The 19,685-nt window shown below is 41.0% G+C and overlaps 1 protein-coding gene across 3 annotated transcripts in view; it reads left to right on the top strand.

Moving 5' to 3' along the window:
* Nucleotides 1-832: 832 nt before the first annotated feature.
* TIMD4 (T cell immunoglobulin and mucin domain containing 4) overlaps nucleotides 833-19,685 on the top strand; it is a 33,639-nt gene continuing 14,786 nt past the window's right edge. Inside the window, exons 1-5 of one of the 3 annotated variants that reach the window (XM_037799185.1) lie at nucleotides 833-913; nucleotides 5,770-6,111; nucleotides 8,120-8,374; nucleotides 9,301-9,384; nucleotides 10,578-10,661. In XM_037799185.1, the coding sequence (XP_037655113.1) occupies nucleotides 856-913; nucleotides 5,770-6,111; nucleotides 8,120-8,374; nucleotides 9,301-9,384; nucleotides 10,578-10,661 (823 nt within the window). In that variant the 5' untranslated portion in view covers nucleotides 833-855. The remainder of the gene's footprint in view (nucleotides 914-5,769; nucleotides 6,112-8,119; nucleotides 8,375-9,300; nucleotides 9,385-10,577; nucleotides 10,662-19,685) is intronic. The other 2 variants (XM_037799186.1, XM_037799187.1) reach the window with 2 other exon arrangements.

Here is a 19,685-nt window from a genome sequence, read left to right on the forward strand (position 1 = left end):
GGAAGCACATCTGGTTGGTCAATATTGATGTGATTCCTCTTCAAACTTGTTCAGTAGTGCTAGATATATCATTGAACCTATACAGTTCAGAAGGGCCATAAATATCATCTAGTTGAAGCCCTGAGGTCTGGTTTATGAATTATCTTTTGTGCTCTTCCCCATCAAGTCGCTTCACTAACAAGTGGTAGTGTTGGGCCTAGAATTTGGACCCATTTGTTGTGTGAATTTATCCTTGTAACTATCACAGTGCGCTTCCTCAATGGAGACTCTTCTTTTCCTTGCCCAAATAAACTGTAATGGTTTATGTGACTGTTGATTGTAGCCCTGCTTCTCTTTCTCCATCATCAGGGCAAGGAGGCCAAGGGGCAGGGTATGCAAGAAAACAGAATGGGAATGCAGCCAAATTCTGGTCTAATTTTCCTTTGTTTCCTAGGAGGAGTCCACGTGTAAAACACGCACCAGTATGGACAGTTAGATGCAAGTCATTGCAGGCTGCAGAGCAGGCAGGATGACTGTACCCAGGCACAGCTTTCACTCGTGCTACACACAAACACACAGACAGGTGCTCATGCACACGAAGGGACCCTCCTGAATGCTTGGACAAGGAGGTACACGTATGCCCACACCATCACCCCTCACACTGGCACACACACTAGTGGCCCAGAGAAAAGTGCTCAGCACATTTTATCATACATCCCAAACTGAGAGAGGCTATCCAGGAGGGTGGGGGTAAGGGAAGATTGTAAGGCAAAAAGAGAACTGAAACTAAATGGTCCTGCCCTGTCAGCATTAACAGGGGTATAAGAGATATACTTTGGCCAGACAGACAGACTCCTGGGGCTTTCAACAGTCAAAATGTCCAAAGGGCCTCTCTTTCTCTGGCTGGTGATTGAGCTCGGGCTGCTTTATCTGAGTAAGTGTTCTGAAGCCTTTCGTGTAAGTGTCCCCACAGGGCCCGTCAACCTGTGATGGATTCCCAGTCACTGATTTGGGTCTCAGCAAAGCAGAAACTCACTTCATTCCTGCATCCCCCTACCCCAGGCTTTCTTCTTTGCAGGATCTCCCCCCTGCCTTTTCACCCAGGGGCCTATTCAGAGACAAGTTGGGGGATTTTAGGGTGGATAATTTTTGCTTATATCAGAAATGGCAATTTAAGAAGAGATACAGAAGTGACAGGTAAAATAAAATGGGGAAACGACATTTCCTTTGCAGATGGTATTAGCACAAAGCCAGGGAAATTTGTTCTGGTAAGAGCCTTTGTTATAATTCTTTTGCTTCTCTTTGTTTTAAGGAGCATTGGTTGGTTTTGCCGGGGTTGAAGCTTTAAGGTGAGGTTTCTTTTCTGCATGTTGTTTCCAGGTTTTGGCTGATACAAAGGCAAAGTTTGGCCAGTTCAGCTCTTTGACATCCATGTGGTATAGTACAGTGTGCTTTTGGCTGAGCTGTAGCTATGTCTTGATCACTAATTGTTGGCCATGGGAACATATTTAATTTGCTCTGTCCTTCCAGTTACGAAATGCGGAAATGGTATGACACCTGTTTTAATAGTCTATGATTTAGGAATAGGCAATATCTCATGTCTAAAACTCATTGAGTTTTAAAAGTCCTTGATTATTTGTTTATGAATCTTTTAAATACCCTGTGTGAGAAACACATACCCTTCTACCCCTCAAGTCTTTGCTGTGCTGCTCTTTCAGCCTTTCTTTTCCTCCCTAACTCCATGTGTCCTCAGGGCTCCACTTAAGTCAGGCCCTGCCTCTCTACCCCACAGTCCCCTGACAGGTTTATGTGCTTCTGCCTTGAGCACCCATAGGCCCTGAAGTTCCCTCATCAGAGAACCTATCACCCTTGTGGTAATCATGTGCTTAGCTGCCTGTCTTCTTTGAGCTCCAGGAGGCCGGCGACACATCTGTGTCGTTTCTTCTTGTATTCCAGAACCTGGTTCAGTGCTTGGAACATAGTGGACTCATGAGAAATACTTGTTGGTTAATGAAAGCCATCCCTGCCCTTTCATTTTGAGTTTGGCATGGGGGTCTTCTTCTTTGGGAATAAGAAAGCTACAGTTTGGTTTCTTACAATGATTTTTACTGGTCTTAACTTGTCCTGGGAACTTGGAGGTGTGGAGGGTTTTGTTATGCTGAAAGTTGCTAGGGTCTGTGGCCACATTTCCTGCTGTTTGCTGGACACTGAGCGAGCGGGCTTCTCCAGCCCTGCCTGCAGAGCTGCTATTTGTTGTTGTTGTTATTTTTCACTTGTGCCTTTTCTGAATTGTCCAGTGAAGGAGTTAGAGTCTGATCAGAATCACCAGAGATTAGAGTGGGATGGGTGCTTATAGGCTGCCTAGTAGATGGTGAAACCGAGACACCCAGATTATGGAAGTGCAAAGGAACCAAGCCAGCACCAGAACCAGGTTATACCCACCACCCCAGTAATTCTCCACAGGGGAACCAAAGTAGACTGACCATTCCTTATCATCAGGATACTTCTGCAGCTGGAAGGAACTGTTTCTTGTCCTGTTTCTAAACTGGAAAGTGCCTGATCACTTGTACTAATACTTTATTAATTTCATGTGGCATTTGAGACTATATCTCATGTGACCTTCAGGTCTATTTCTAAGGTGAATATAATCCCCTTTGTCTTAGGATAGCAATGAGGTCAAGATTGTCATGACTTTTGTCCAAGGACACAGAAGCAGTAAGTGGCAGAATGAGGTTTACAACGGAAGCCTGATGGGTGTGTTCCTGCTACACCAGGCTGCCTGCTTCCTTTTATTTTTTAATTAATTTTTAATCTCATGAGACATATAGAAATATCCTTTGTGAAAAAAATAAAAAGGCAATAAAGTTAAAATTCCTTTTGCTTAGTACTCTCAGACCTGGTCCCTTTCCTCAGATTAATGAATTTGGTGTTTATCCTACCAGGCATCTTTCTAGGCATTTATATCTGCACCCACAAACATGCCAACTATTTTATTTATTTGTGTTACACAATGGAATTATCTCTAAGGTGCCATTTAAAACTTTCCCCCTTTTATACATTAGTGTGGCTTGGAGATTTTCACGCCAATTCATACTGATCTATCACATTCTGTTAATCATCTGTGTAAAGTTTAGCCATTTCCAATGATGGACATTTACATTTTTCCATTCACATATATATGAAAGCTGCAATAAACACTTGAAAATATGTTTCTTTGTGCATTTGTGTTTTTCTAGTGAAGATAATACAAAGTGAAATTATTAAGGCATACCTAGGAGACGCACATGCTGGATATTAATAGAAATTGCCAAATTGCCCCATTTCACTCCAGTTTACTCTGACAGGTGAAGCCATTCTCTAGGTCCTTTCCAAAAGTGTCTGACAGTCCCTGCTAATGCACAGCCTGGCCAACACTTGATATTATCCTTGGTCTAAACTTTTGCCAGTGTACTGGGTAAAATGTAAGGGCTACTCATATTTCTTCCTCTATGAATTGCCTATTAGGTCCAGTTTTTTATATGCCAGTTTTCCTATTGGTCTTTTCTTTTTGTGTTAGGATGCCTCCTTCTGTACTGTGATACTTGGGAAAACAAATTGTTGTATCTCTAGTGGAAATAATCCTTTTGCATATTTTAATTAATTAATAAGTAGTAAGAAGAAGCTCATATTTTAGAAGTTTAAAATAATTTTAGGTATTTATGTGTGTTATAGGTTGCTAACACAGCTGAGGGGGATGGTAATGAATTTCCAATTTTTTTCCTGGTTTCATGGGGGGCAGATGGGCTTCCACATCATTAAGGAGGACTGTGGGTTTGGGGAGGGCTCCAGGTTGCTCTGAGTTTGGTATGCCCTTTCACTGTGGGAGGCGACTGTGAAAAACTCAGCAAGGACACTGTCCCACCTGCTCTCTGGGTGACTCTTAGGGCTCCATGCTCACCTTGTCTTAGAGGGAGATATCTGTGTGTTCCTGACAGCTAGGTCAGGTAGGAAAGGAGAGCTCCTGGCCATTTCTTCTACAACATGCTGACCGATTTGGTCAGCAGGGTCAGTGACTAGAGAATCCCACAGGAGGGTACCTTGGAGGAAACAGTGAGAAGGAACCCAGCCCCCCAGGAGGGAGCAGGATGTGATCCTGGTGAACTGAGATCAACAGCCTGCCTGGCTTTTGCTTTGATAACATTTTTAAATATATAGAACAATTGTTGATGCTCAGTTAAGCCAATGGGCTTAACATCTGCTGCAGTGGAAATGCTTCTCAGATCATCAGAGAAGGAAGTAATCTTAGAAAAGCTGGTTCACTGGGTCGCAAACACTGGGTGAGTGGCCAACTGCACAAAAATGACCTGGAAAACCTGGTTAGTGTAGAGATCCCTGGGTTTCAACCTCAGATATTCTGACTCAGGGTCAGGTAATAAAATATGTATTCTTAACAAGCTCTCCAGATCGTTCTGATAAGCAGCCACGTTTGGGAAACACTGATAATTCTTTTAGGAATGGTGAAACATCCCTTTTCATGTGTATCTAGTAAACTGAAGCATCCAGCATTTTGGTATGTCACAGGTGCCATTCTAGATAATTCCTTCCAGCTCTAATGTTTTTAAAAATGCATGAACTCTACCTAACTTTATATTATTTAACAGCAAACAAACAGCACAGAGAGATGAATTTCCATTTCCAGTACTGAAATGACGGGATAATGGCCTGTGGCTTAACTCTCTATCCTCCTGCTGAGTGGGAAGGTAGAGGGAAGCCAATTTGAGGCACTCAAGTCAGTGGGGCATGACTAGTGCTCACTCAGATACAGAGGGGAGGGTGCTATTTTTGGACCTGGCATTTATATGAGTTATTGTAACTGGGTAGCAGGGTCATTGTTCATTGGAGAGATTTAAAAAAAATGTTTTATTAAATAGTCCTCAAGGTCAGAGTGTGAAAACCAGCAAAAAGTTCTCGCTGTGGACATGAGTTCAGAGACTGAGATGGTCAAGTGGCTCCATCTGGGTAACAGAAGCATGTAGAGTCAGGAGCTAGGCAGCACTGAGGCACACATCAGAATTCATGCTGAAAAAACCTATACACGAACTACTCACTCCATCTTTCTGGAAGCATCTATTTGCACAATCACTACATGGGATTCTTGAGAGATTTGAGTAATTGCTCAATCTAGTTTTCTTTTTTTTTTTTTTTTTTTAATTCAGTTTTATTGAAATATATTCACAAACCATACAGTCATCCATGGTATACAATCAACTGTTCACAGTATGATCATATAGTTATGCGTTCATCACCACAATCTATTTCTGAACATTTTCCTTACATCAGAAAGAATCAGAATAAGAATAAAAAATAAAAGTGAAAAGAGAATACCCAAACCATCCCCCCATCCCACCCTATTTGTCATTTAGTTTTTACTCCCATTTTTCTACTGATTTTTTTCCAATTTTTTAACTTTGTTTATCAAAAAATTAAAAACAAACAGGCAAACAACAACCAAAAAAACCCCACAACATTTCAAACAAAGCAATGGATTAAGGAAAACAAATAACCTAAAATAACTACTTTGCTTCCAATATGTTCCTACCATACCCCAAGAACATTAATAAACTGTGTCCAAACAGAGGAGTAAGAAAAACAAATAATCTAAAATAGCTACATTGCTTCCAACATGTTCCTACCATACCCCAAGAAAATTAACAACCCCTAAGAAAACAAAGGAATAAGAGAAAAAAAAAAACCTAAAATAACTCTATTGCTTCCAACATGTCAATCTAGTTTTCTTATCTTTTCTCACAGCAGCTGCCACCTCAGAGATCATTGTGCAGGCATTTTTGGGTCAGTCGGTGACACTGCCCTGTTTATACACATCCTGGTCTCCGGACAGCAACAGCATGTGCTGGGGCAAAGGCCAGTGTCCCAACTCCAAATGCAACGAGCCGCTCCTCCACACCGATGGAAGAAAGGTGACCTCGAGGAAGTCATCAAGATACAGACTTCGGGGGAATATAGAGAAAGGTGATGTTTCCTTGACCATCTCAGACACCCACGAGGCTGACAGCACCGTGTACTGTTGCCGCATTGAGGTGCCCGGGTGGTTCAATGATGTGAAGAGGAAGATTCACCTGCAGCTGATGGAAGGTGAGCACGTGAAGGGAGTGGTGCCTGTGGATGGAGGGATTCGGTGGGTTAATGGAACCCGCGGCAGTGAAAGGGGTGAGTGGGAAGAAGATGAAATCTGAACTGTGTGGCCCTGCCTAGAGGAGCCATGACGTGGAGCAGGTGGGCAAACTCAGATGCCCACGGGGCTCAAGAAGGCCAAGGATATGAGTTGGGAGTGGGACAGGGTGGAAGAGGGGTTTGTGGATTGCAGGGTCCATCTGAAGAAGGCAGCTGCTACTTATCTGGTGTATTGTTCCCTGGCAGAAATTTGGGCCCAGCGTTTTTGGATCTTCCGATTTTATGTGAATTACACCGATTTCTGCATTTTGGCAAAGATTTCAAAATAAATAAAAACAGTGTGAACTAAATAAAAGATGTCTGTGGCAGCTTTGGCCCCTAAGCCAATATTTTTCAACCCCTGGCAGAGGGGAAGGGGCATGGGATTTGCAGACAGTCCTAGCAGTTCTCAGGTGTTCTATGCTTCTGTTACTATCAAAAGCAAATGTTATTATCATTTGCTTTTCATAAATTTGGAATAAGACTGGAATGCCTAAAGATCTGGGATGCATGGAGTGCCTCCTATGGTTGAATTATTGCTTACGATAATTACCTTTCATTCTTGTTTGGAATGGAGCTTCTCAAAGTGAGCTCTGTGTACCACCTATACAAATGTCACCTGGAGGATTCTTGAGATCTATTACTATCCGGACCCCCATCTCTGAAGGGAGGGTCTGGATATCTGTACGCTCAACAAGCTTCCCAGATGACCCTAATGCCCTCTGAAGTTTAAGAACGTATAATGTAAATGGCTCTAATTAAAGAACTTTTATATACATTCGTTCTCTCAGAGCAACTCTGTGAGGTAGGAGCTATTACTCCCATTTTGCTGGAGAGGAACATGATGTTTCTGAAATTAAATGACTCCAATCCAAATCTTCTTTTTTCAAGCCCAATCTAACTAGCTATTATATTATAAAATACTTGTTGACCCTAATACTCTCTTGGGTCATTTCTGAGTTCACTTGAACAAATGGTACATTTCTGGTCCATTACAATTAGTGAAAATTTGGTATATTTAAGAAAGGATGATATCTGTAGAATAAATTGTGGCTAACGAACCCAAATTCAGACATTGAAGGGGTGAGTGATGTTGTCATGAGCCAGTCTTTAATATCTGAAGGAGACTACATCCTCACCCTGTGCTGCCTATTTTGAGCTCACTTTTGATGCAGTCACTCATTAATTTATTCATTCATAAAATAATTTTGGAGCCAGACACTGTGATAAGTATTGGGTTTGTATCAGAGAACAAAATAAATATGAGATTTGCCCTCATGGAGCTTACAGTCTAGTGGGAGAAGCAGACCATAAACAATAATCCTGCAAATAAGTGTGTAGTTATGGAATGCAATAAGTGCTGTGGAAGTAAAGCATGAGAGTGCATACCAAGAAGCCTAATTGTTATTGCAGAATCAGGAGGACCTCCCTGCGGAAGTGAGCTTTTAGCTGAGACCTGAGGGTTAAATAGGAATCAGCCTGGTGCAGAGTGAGAATAGAATGCAGCAAGTATATAGGACCTATGTCTGGAAGGTCAATGAGGTATTCAAAGAACTGAAGAAAGGCCAGTGGGTGGGAAAAAATGAATGGAGACAGGAGATTGGAATGGAAGACAGGGTCAAGCCAAGTCAGGTATTGGCTCCCCAGCAAGGGCAGGAGGATGCAGTAAAAAGTTTTAAGCAATGGATTGACATAACTAGATTTGCAATTTTAAAAGATCACTGCAGCTGTTGCATTAATCATAGATTATAAGGGACAAGAGTAGGGGCAAGAAACCCAGTTTTAATAGGGTATTATAGTAGACCTGGCCAGTGGTCCAGGTGAGGGCAGCAGAAATGGAGAGAAATGGACATATTCCAGATATATTTGTGTTTGTTTCCCTTTTCCTCCATCTCTGCTTGGTGTTAGACATATTCTCTATTTCTTATAGCCCCACTGACTACACAACAAATGACAACTCCTCACCCAGCCACCACCACTGGCATGACAACGACCACAGCTGCACTCATCACAGCAGTGGCGACCACACAGCTTACAATCAGAACTTCACTTCAGACAAGAGCCACTGCTGCCCTGACAACAACGGCCACCACGTGTCCTCAGATAGCACCAAGCTCCTTTCCAGAGGCAGCCACAGTTCTTCTGGCCACTCAACCTTCCATAGAAGGGCCCATCCCCACCACAGGTACACACTACAGTTGGAAGTTCTTCTTTTTGCTGGGCAGATTTATCTTGGACCTTGGGAGCAGAGTTCTCCCACTGAATGCGGCAGCCCAAGGACTTGCTCTTTGGTCACGTCTCTGTCTCAGTGAGAATGTGGTTTGACCAAACTGTTCCTTTTCTTTGTTTTATGGTTTCCTTTTTTCTAGTTATTTTCTTCATCTTTTTGAAAAGACAGCATTTTTGGTTCTCCTGTTGACCTTCCAGGAATCTTACAGGACACGCTTATTGAAGAAACAGGAACGGTCACTCTGGGTCAGACTCCAGATCCTTCCTCTCAAGGGTTAAGTCTCTGCTTGGGCCTTAGAGATTACTTGAGGAAAGGCCCCCAGACACCTTAAAATATCCCCTGGTGATGAACTGGTTCTGGTTCTATTGGTTTTTTTTAGTTTTGTTTTTTTTTCCCTGGATCCCTCTAGACTGTGGACTTGTACCTCTTTGAGTTGCTGGTTCCATAGCTTAGGGATATTGTCGAGGATTTCACCATGTTTCAACCTGTGATTCTGATGCAAGAATATTGGAACGTAATCATGGGATAACTTGAAGGCTTTCTTAGGAACTTCAGCTACCTCAATAAGGACTGAATAATTCAAATAGCTTTATGATACTGAATTTGCTAATTCTATGATACTGAGAAGTCACTTAAAATCCATGAGCCCCAAACCAATCTATATCTATATATTTCTGTATATGTATTCTCATTGCCTTCAAAAGAATCATCTTAAAACACAATGTTTGTAGTTTTCCGCTGATTCTAAAAATTAGCTATGATCTTTGAAAACTTAAAAAGCAATATGAGGACTATAAAAATAGCCCAGAATTCTACTACCCAGCAAAAACACTTATTTGTTTTTTAGCTGCCTTTTCTCGAACTTTTTTTTTCTCTTCCAGAATCAGTAACTTCCCTTCTCCCCAGTGACTCTGAGACAAGTGCTGAGGAGACTTCTAGAGACATGGTCTTGCCTTCATCCAAAGGTATACAGACACACACACTCTCTTTTCTTCTCTTCACCCTTGTATTGAGGTGAAAGGAGCACTGAATAAAAGTGTGGTTGAATCAGATGGCTTAGAAATGATCTTTGGGTCCCTTGCGTCCCTAACATGAAGCCCAGTGGGACAAATAGGTGTCATCTCAAAAAAAAAAAAAAAAAAAAAAAAAACCATTTGTGGTTCAGTTCACTCATTGTGGTTCTCCTAGCTCTGAGTGGGTGCCAGCTATGGACCAAGTCCACTAGTGTAGGCTCTAAAAGGTGCTTGTGCAAGAGAGAGAGACAAATAGAGGGGAAGAGATTGAGAACCCTTCCTGATTCATGCACTTCTCCATGGTAGCACATCGTGGGAATATTTGCCTTCACGCTATAGGCTGGGTGGCACTTAGTGGTCTTCTCCAAATCCAGCACACCAGTCTCCTTTGGTGAAACCCCTGAGGGTTGTACTCACTTCACTCATTAGCTTTTTTATCATTCATTTGTCCTTTTATTCATCCATCAAGACTTCCTTTAGGTACTTACTAGGATCCAGGGGGTAGAGAATCCACAAAAAAAATGACATGATTCATATCCTTAGGAGTCCTGGAAAGGACCGTCTGGGCTTAACTCCCAGTGCAACCACTTTTTGCTGTTGGTCTTTGCCCTTTGTTTATTCCCAGGCTTATAGAGTTATACAACTTCATGTACGTGAGGGATTTGGATGAGTACCTGGCACATTACTAAGCACTCAGAAGGTAGCTATTACCTTAAAGGGGCTTGTAATCCAGTAGAGGAACAGACATGTACAGGGTAATAAATCAATGTTTGCCATAGTACAATATTTGGGAGGCAGCTCAGTAGAATGATTCATGTATGCCCTCTTGTTTCATGCTGCCTGGGCACAAATCCTGCCTCTTGCCTGCTGTATGACTTCGGGAAATCCTCTTAATCTCTCTGGGCCTCAGCTTCCTCATTGGTAAAATGAGATAATAGAAACACTATCTCACAGGCTTTTTCTGGGAATTAAATGAGAAACTGCTGTAGATCAGGCCTAACAGTGACTGGCTCATAGGAAATGCTCAGTAAACATTAGTTCTTTTTTTGTCAATGATATGAGTCATTACAGGGAATGGTGGGCACTAAAAATGGGAAGACAGGCCTTTATCTGAGTTTATTTTCTCTTCTCCTTTGTTTTCTCAGAGTCCAAAGTTTGGGTTCTCCAGTCAAAATCCCCAGCATCGATGGGGAAGATGAGTGGATCAGTGACATTTCCTCAGCCAGGGGGTAAGGAGGCTGTGTTCCTTGAGTGGTTTTGACATTAGCGATGGAACAATCTGTGACCTGCCTGCTTGTCCTGGGAATCAGATATTTTTATTCCACTGTGGGCACGTCTGACATCCTAACCCAAGCTATGATGACAGTGAAGCATGTTACAAGCATCAGTGCTGGCTTCCCCCCACCTGTGCCTCATTTCCGATCCCCTTCTGTTGAGATCATCCCTCTTCCTTAGCAACTTCTGACTTGAAACTAACAATGGTAATAGGAAAATCACCTATTTGTTTTTAAAAGTATTACTTTATTTTAAATTACACAAATATTGCATTAATGTACTTTTGTTAGAGATACATTTTTTAAAAGATAAAAATAAAATGCCCCTTTGACTCCCTGTCCTCAAAGTCAGCCCTCTCCCTAGGTAATCACTGCTATCATTTGAAGATGGCCATTCCAGATCTTTTTCCATTTCCTTATATATGCGTATACATATAGAAATGCATAGTTTGGTTTTGTGTATTTTTTTTAAATGCTGTCATACCATAAGTGGCCATCTGCACTTTGTTTTATTCCCTTGACATTATATATTGGACCACTTTCTTCTTAAGTCCATGCGGATCTGCAGCATTGTGTTAAATTGCTGTTGAGTATTCGATAATAGGGATACACATTGTATATTGAGGGGTGTTTAGGTGGCTCCATGTTTCATTATTATAAAATAGTGCTACAGTGTGTATATGCACATCTCCTATTTCAGTAGCTCCATGTTTCATTATTATAAAATAGTGCTACAGTATGTATATGCACATCTGCTATTTCAATGGCTTGGCTTAACAATAGGAACTTATTGGCTCATGGTTTCAGAGTCTCCCAGGGTCGTTATGGTCAGCCTGGCTGGCAATCTTTGAGGTTTCTTAACTTTTCTATCACATGGCAATGCACATGAGAGTGTCTTCTTTCACTTCCAGCTTCTTGCTTCTCCTGTGGCTTCACTCTCCATCTACTTTCAGTCTGCTTATAAAAGACACAAGTAATCCAGATTCAAGCTTAACCTGATTTAGTTGGTCCATACCTTAACTGAAGTAACATCTTGAAGAGACCTTATTTAGAATGGGTCTACACCCACCAGAATGCAGACCAAGACCAAGAACATGTCCAAACTGGGATACACAATTCAATCCACCATGCCTTCTTAAACATTTATGCAAGTATTTCTATAGTTAGGGAGGTGACCAAGAAGTAGAAATGCAAGGTTAAAAGAAATGTGCACTTTTAAATTTAATACTTATTATAAAATTTTTCCTCCAGAACAGAGTATCTGCTTTCCCATATCTTTCCTACACTTGATATTACCATTTGTTTATTTTTTTAATCTCCTGGGAAGAAAATGTTATCTTGTTCCTTGTAGTTCCAATTAACAGAGAATATGAGTATCTTTCTCAATATTTATTAGCCAGAAAAAAACCATCTTTTAACTCTATGAAGGCAGTATCATAACTTGCAAAGGCTCAGAACATTGAATTGGAGGGAGACAGGCAAGAGTGAATGGCAGGCGGGATGAATCTGGACCCGGCATCATGGGATTGAGAACATCTTCTTGACAAAAAGGAGGATGTGAAATGAAATGAAATAAAGCTTCAGTGGCTGAGAGATTTCAAATGGAGTCGAGAGGTTATTCTGGTGGACACTCTTACGTACTATATAGATAACACCTTTTAGGTTTTAATGTACTGGAAGAGCTAGAAGTAAATAACTGAAATTATCAGACTGCAACCCAGTAGCCTGGACTCCTGAAGACGATTGTATAACAATGTAGATTACAAAGGGTGACAGTGTGATTGTGAAAGCCTTGTGGATCATACTCCCCTTTATCTAGTGTATGGATGGACAAGTAGAAAAATGGAGACAAAAACTAAATGAAAAATGGGGTGGGATGGGGGGATGGTTTGGGTGTTCTTTTTTTACTTTTATTTTTTATTCTTATTCTGATTCTTTCTGATGTAAGGAAAATGTTCAAAATAGATTGGGGTAATGAATGCATAACTATATGATGGTACTATGAACAGCTGATTGTACACCATGGATGACTGTATGGTATGTGGATATATTTCAATAAAACTGAATTTAATTAAAAAAAAAAGTGAATGGGAGGGAGGTGCATAAGACTGTAAATCAAGATGAAATGCAATTGTGATCTGATGTTGAAAACTTTCAGCATGCACTAACTTATACAGTGGGAAGACAGAAAATCTGGGCTTGCGTTTATAACTTAAGGGAAACTGAGTGCCAAGGATCCAGATCTTCTTTGTCTGTGGGATGGGGTAAGAGTGGGGAGCAACTAGATAAGAGAAGGCAGCAGCAGAGGAGTTGATGGAAGAGATGGGGAGAGAGTTCTCAAAATGCTGTATTTTATTTAAATCTCAAACTATTTTACATTAGATTCCATGGGAATAAGAGGTTATCTGATTTAAAAAAACTTTTTTGTGTGTGGTAAAATAACATAAAATTTGTCATTGTAGCCATTTTTAGGTGTAAACTCAGTGGCATTAATTACATTCACAACATTGTGCTACTGTCATGACCCTCCATTACCAAAACTTTCTCACATCTGATGTTTTAGCCTCTTCTATAACATCTCTCACAATTTTAATTTCATCCCTCTGTGATCAAATACTGGGAGAGTGAATGCTTGTTGCAACATCAGTGGGCTGCACTGTGGGAAGAACTTGTTATATGGAGGCCAGTTGGCGTTTGTGTAACATTTAGTCATTATGGAAAAACTAAGAATTTTTGAGTATATATTCAGTGCTGCAGCAGTGCCATGCTTTTTTTTTTTTTTTTTTTTTTTTATATGAGCCACTTTATTGAATCTCTCTTTGGCATATGATCATTTCCCTACTTTATGTAGATTTCCCACAGTCTCACAGCTTCCAGAGGCCAAATCTAGCTCCAATCCTATGCTCTTAGATATTAATTTATTTTGCCTTTCCTCCCAGTCTGAAATAAAAAGTCGTATTCTTTTCATTTACCATCCTCTCTCCTAATTGGTTTTTTTTTTGTTGCTGTTGTTGTTTTCATTTTTTGTTGAATTTTATTTTGAAATAAATTCAAACTTACAGGAACAGTTGCAAAAACAATACGAACCCCATACGCAGAACTCCAGCATACCCTGACCCCCTTCCCCCGATACCTCAGCTCCACCAACTTTAACATCCTGTCACAGCACCATTTCTTTCTTTCCCCCCTCCCTCCCTCCCTATCTATCATCCACCATCTATTGTTCTGTCTTCTGAACATATGACAGCAAACTGCACACATCCTTGAACAATATAATTCACATATGCATTTCTCATGAACAAGAACATTCATTTGTGCAATCACTTTAAGCACAGCTAAGAAGTTCAAGAAATTCAACATTGATACAAAGCTTACATTCTATATTTCATTTTTTTCTTACATCCCAACTGTGTCCCTTTGAGCCTCCTCTACTCCATCCTCAGATCCCATCCAGGATCATCCTTGGCATTTAATTGTCATTATCTATTTAGACTGTCTTTTTTTTTTTTTTTTTTTTCAATTGTGGAAACATATATATAGCATAAATCTTCCCATTCCAACCCCTCCCAAGCTTTCCATTAGTGGGATTAATCACATTCACATTGTTGCAATGCCATCACCTTCCCACCATCCATTACTAGAAATTTCCTGTCACCCCAAACAGAAACCCTACACTCATTTCTTACTAACTCCCCAATGCCCCTTCCCCCACTTCTCATAGCTTATACTCTCCATACTGTACTTTTCATCTCTATGATCATATTCTCTGATACTTTCTTTGTGTTTACTGTGGGGCTTAAATTTAACATCTTAAATCTATAACAATCTTGCTTTCTTTGATACCAACTTAACTTCAATAGGACACATAAACTATGTTCCTATACTCCTCCATTCCCCCACCATTATGTAGATCTTGTCAAAAATTACGTATGTTATATTGAGTCCAAAACCACTGATTTATCATTATACTGTATGTCTTTTAGATCCTGTAGGAAGTAAATAGTGGAGTTACAAATCAAAAATATAGTAGTATTGGTATTTATATTTACCATGTGATCTTTACTGGAATCCTTATTTCTTCATGTGCTTTCAGTCAGTTGTTTAGTGTCCCTTCCTTTCAGCCTACATAATTCCCTTTAGCATTTCTTATAGGACTGATTACTGGTGGTGAAGTCCCTCAGCTTTTGATTATCTGGGAATGTTTTCATCTCCCCCTCATTTTTACCCTCCAGGTGTTTGTGAATTTTCTAAGTCTCTGATGGTTATTGACTTCTATTTGTATTCCATGTGGTCAGAGAATGTGCTTTGAATAAATTCAATTTTTTTAATTTTATTGAGGCTTGTTTTATGTCCCAGCATACAGTCTATTCTGGAGAAAGTTCCGTGATCACTAGAGAAGAATGTGTATCCTGGTGATTTGGGATGTAATGTTCTATACATGTCTGTTGAATTTCTCTATCTCTTATCTCTCTTTTCTTTGTTTCTCCATCGGTAGGGCTCCCTTTAGTATCTCCAGTAGGGCAGGTCTTTTGTTAGCAAAATCTCCCAACATTTGTTTGTCTGTGAAAAATTTAAGCTCGCCCTCAAATTTGAGGGAGAGTTTTGCTGGTTGGAAATTTTTCTCACCCAGAATTTTAAATATGTCATGCCACTGCCTTCTTGCCTCCATGGTGGCCACTGAGTAGTCACTACTTAGTCTTATGTTGTTTCCTTTGTATGTGATGAATTGCTTTTCTCTTGCTGCTTTCAGAACTTGCTCCTTCTCTTCAGTATTTGACAGTCTGATCAGAATATGTCTTGGAGTGTGTTTATTTGGATTTATTCTATTTGGAGTTCGCTGGGCATTTATGCTTTGTGTATTTCTATTGTGTAAATGGTTTGGGAAGTTTTCCCCAACAATTTCTTTGAATACTCTTTCTAGACCTTTACCCTTCTCTTCCCCTTCTGGGGCACCAATGAGTCTTAAATTTGGACATTTTATCTGTCATATTCCTGAGATCCATTTCAATTTTTCTGATTTTTTTCTCCATTCTTTCTTTTGTTCTTTCATTTTCCATTCTGTGTTTCTCGAGGTTGCTGAGTCATTGTTCAGCTTCCTCTAGTCTTGTACTATGAGTATCCAGACTCTTTTATATTTGGTCAACAGTTTCTTTTATTCCCATAAGATCATATGTTTTTTAATCTACTCTTGCAATTTCTTCTTTATGCTCTGCTAGGGTCTTCTTCATGTCTTTTATATCCTGTGCCATGCTCTCGTTGTTTGTCTTTAGTTCTTTGATTAATTGCTCCAAGTACTGTGTCTCCTCTGATCTTTTGATTTGGGTGTTTGTGTTTGGGTTATCCATATCATCTGGTTTTTTCATATGCTTTAAGATTTTCTGTTGTTTTGGCCTCTTGGCAATTGCTTTACTTGCTAGGATTCTTTTAGGATATGAAAGATTATTGAAACAGCAGTCTCTAATTTGTCAGATCACAAAACTTGGTGGCGTACACATTCTCTAACTAACCAGCAGATGGCATCCGTGAGTCACCTATTCTCCTCAAGTCAGTTCTCCCCAACTTTGTCTTTGTGGTGTGTGGGGATCTGATTCTTGTGGGGTTCAACTGGTGCACCAAGTTTGGGTGTGTTGTTGGTGCTGCCCATCCTGAATGTGGGGCATGTTTCTGAGCAGTTAGGGAGGCAGGGCAGCTTTAATAATCAAACCTCCCATGTGTTCCTGGAGATTTAAGGCTGTTCCAAGAGTCTAAACCTTCAGTTTGGTCTCGGCACAGATTGTCTCTACTGCTGACCCATAAGTCCTTGATATTGGCATATGGTCCCTGGGATTTTCGAGTGGGCCCCTCTTCCCAGCCATGCCCTTCTCAGGGCCTCTGTTGAGGGATGGCCGTGCTATGTCACAAATGCACGCCGTCCCTCAAGGAAAGTTCTGGGCCGCCAGACCATGCAGGGGTGTTCCCAGCCTGTTGTAAGGATAGCTGAATGGGGTGTGTTAATTTCCCCCTTTTCTCACAGCTCTGCCTTCCCAGCTCCGGGGAATTAGCTGTGGGTGCACTAAAGGCTATTGTCCATGCCCAATATTGTGGCATGTGCTTGTGTTCCTGGAAACAGTTTCTGTCACACTGGATCCTTTCACGCATCTCTGGGCTGTGGTGCCTGCGCCGGGCAGGAGCATTCTCAGCCCACTGTGAAGATGGCTGCAAGGGGCGTGGTTTTTTCCCCTTTTGGCTAATCTCTATCTTCCTTGCTCCGAGACAATTAGTAGCGGGTGTGCAAAAGGCAATCTTCCATGCCAGATATTGAGGCATTCGCCCAGCCCATTCCTGTCGCACTTTACTGTGTGGTTCTCACTGCCATATCTGCAGCTGCTTTTGTTTTTTTTTTTAAAAAAAGAACTAGTCCACCTCCAAACGCCAACCCATGGTTTTCCCACACTGCAGCACGCCCGCCGGACATTCAGCCAGCTCACTCACTCATTTCCGAACGCAGACTACCTGTTTCACCAAATGCACGGTCCCTGTGGATTTAGCAGACCTTGTCCAGCTGGTGCATCACTGGAACTGGTGTTCTGGGTCACTTTCTCGCTTTTATCTAGTATTTTTCACGGAGGTGTTTTTTTGCCCTGTCTCACCTAGCCACCATCTTAGGTTCGCCTCTCCTAATTGGTTTTTGAAATGAAACATTTATAATTGCAGTTACCATCAACTGAGGACTTGAATACAGTTATGCCTTACTACTAGCATTCTCTTATTTAAATCTCACATCAATCTTCAAGTCAGGCACAGATATTATCTCCATTTTACCAGTAAAGAAATAGAGGATCAGAGAAAAGCTAATGTCTACAAATAACTTTCTATAGTTTTTACACCATGTATTTTATGTGCATTATCTCGTTTATTTTTTCTCAGAATGCTAGGAAGCTACCATTATCACCTTCATTTTAGAGTCCAGAGAGAGATAATGTAACTTTTCCAGTAAATGCAGACCCAAGTCTCTCTGACTCTGAAGCCACCCTACCCAGCCTGGGTGCTCCTTCCTCTGCTCTCCCATCTGGAGCTCCTTACAGAATAAAACAATTTCTTCATTCCCATGAAAATGCTCTCAATGCATATCAGGGGGCCTGAATGCCCTGCTGGTCTTTCTTTCCCTGGCTAAACATCCCACTTCTTCATGTAAAGTTTGGATGAGAAGGTTTTCCTGGTCAGGGGCTAGTTTAAATCCTTCCAGAGGGTCTTATCAATTTTTATTCCCAAAAATTATCATTATCCAGGAGGGCAAATCCTCACCTCCACTTTATGGCTGACTGGAAATGGAGCTCAGATGTGTGGAGTGACTTGTCCAAGATTACAGCTAGGAAGTGGGTGAGCTGGGAATCATGCCCAGGTGTCAGGGGTTTTAAGCTTGTGTCTGTGAACTTCCTGCCTGGTGGTGGTGGTGTTTTCAGATGGGGTTTCTGGGTGGGGTAGGAACCTACTGAAATTATATGTATAAGCGTGTGTGTGTGTGTGTGTGTGTGTGTGTGTGTACATTTTTCATTTTTCTGGGGGAAAAGTCCAGGGCATTCATTAGATTCTCAAAGGAATCTGCAGAGGCTAAAATGTTTAGGAATCATAATTCAAATGCAAACAACCTGCAATGACAACAACTTTCACGAAAATATTGCATATAGGTGTCTCTTCTATTCTATTCTCTCCCTCCCTGTCTCCCTCCTTGCCTCCTTCTCTATCTCCCTCTCTTTCCCTAATTCTGTTAGAGGAATACAAGCTCTTACTCCTCCAGGTACCCGGGAACCCTAATCATTCTTTCTAGCCCCTAGGATTAATTTCATTTCTTGCTTGATAGCAGGAATGTGTGAAATGGTCCCAAACTGCCCCCTAAAGACCCCTTCTCTATTCTCTTTATTCAGTAGGGACTCTGAAGCCAGGGTGGATAGGATCACAGGACTCTGTCATTTCCTAAATAAATCAGGCAGCCTAGGATTAGGGTCCCTGCTGGCTACCCCTCAGGCTGGCTTTTACTGCCTCAATAACATCCTATATCCTTTCCTTCTAGTTCTTTCTTCTCACAGCCTTCTGGGCCCCATTGGTGGTGGTTAAAGAAGCTCAGATTTGAATCCCAGCTCCACCATTTCCTGTTTTGATTTGTTTTTCCATCATAGGCAAGTTACTTCTTCTATTCTTTTCTAAATCTCATTTTCCTCAAAATATAAAATGGAGATAATAGTAGCACTTATTTCATAGGGTTGTTAAGTGAGAAAAATTCCTGGTGTATAATTAGTGTCCAGTAAATGGTAGTCATCATGGTGGCTCCCCATTTCCTCTCCTCTTTACCTCTCTATTGCTAGTCTCACTTATGCACCTTCATTTTATGCCAGTCCAGCAGTGCAGCAAGAGGCCACTTCCTCCCAGCTGCCTCCCTGTCCCTGATAAGTGCATAGATACTTTTTGGTTTTATGATTTTTTAACTGCTAATCACTGCAGGGAAATAGCTGATGAGTGACAAAATTACAAACTTGGGGAAGTTACAAAAGCTTTTAAAATCTCATGGTAGTAATTTTCTGTTCACTACTAGACTAAATCTTAGATTCTGAAAGCTTTTCACTGACTCCCTTTTAGAAGGCTTTGTAGAACTCTCAATTGTTGGTTTATTCATGTGGGTGAATGTCTTTAATCTTCCGCTGCTTCTCAGTTGTTTTGTCCTCACATTGCTCAGTCGTTGGAAGCTCTGTTCTATAACTAGGCTTGAAAATCAAGTAATGGCTGAAAAAAGAGCTGTGGTCTAGTTTACCATCAAGGATGTACAGATTTCTGTTGTGCATTTCATAAGGCAATTCCAAGTACACATCTCCTATCCCAATGCTCTCTTCCACTACTAAAGTGTTTTGTCCAAAGGCATTATCCAAACAAACCCTACCCAGGGTGAAAAATCTTCACCTTGACTCTAAACTGCCTAGAAATGGAGCTCAGAGATGTGGAGTGACT

This window comes from Choloepus didactylus, chromosome 11 (assembly GCF_015220235.1).
Source record: "Choloepus didactylus isolate mChoDid1 chromosome 11, mChoDid1.pri, whole genome shotgun sequence".
Classification (NCBI taxonomy): domain Eukaryota; kingdom Metazoa; phylum Chordata; class Mammalia; order Pilosa; family Megalonychidae; genus Choloepus; species Choloepus didactylus.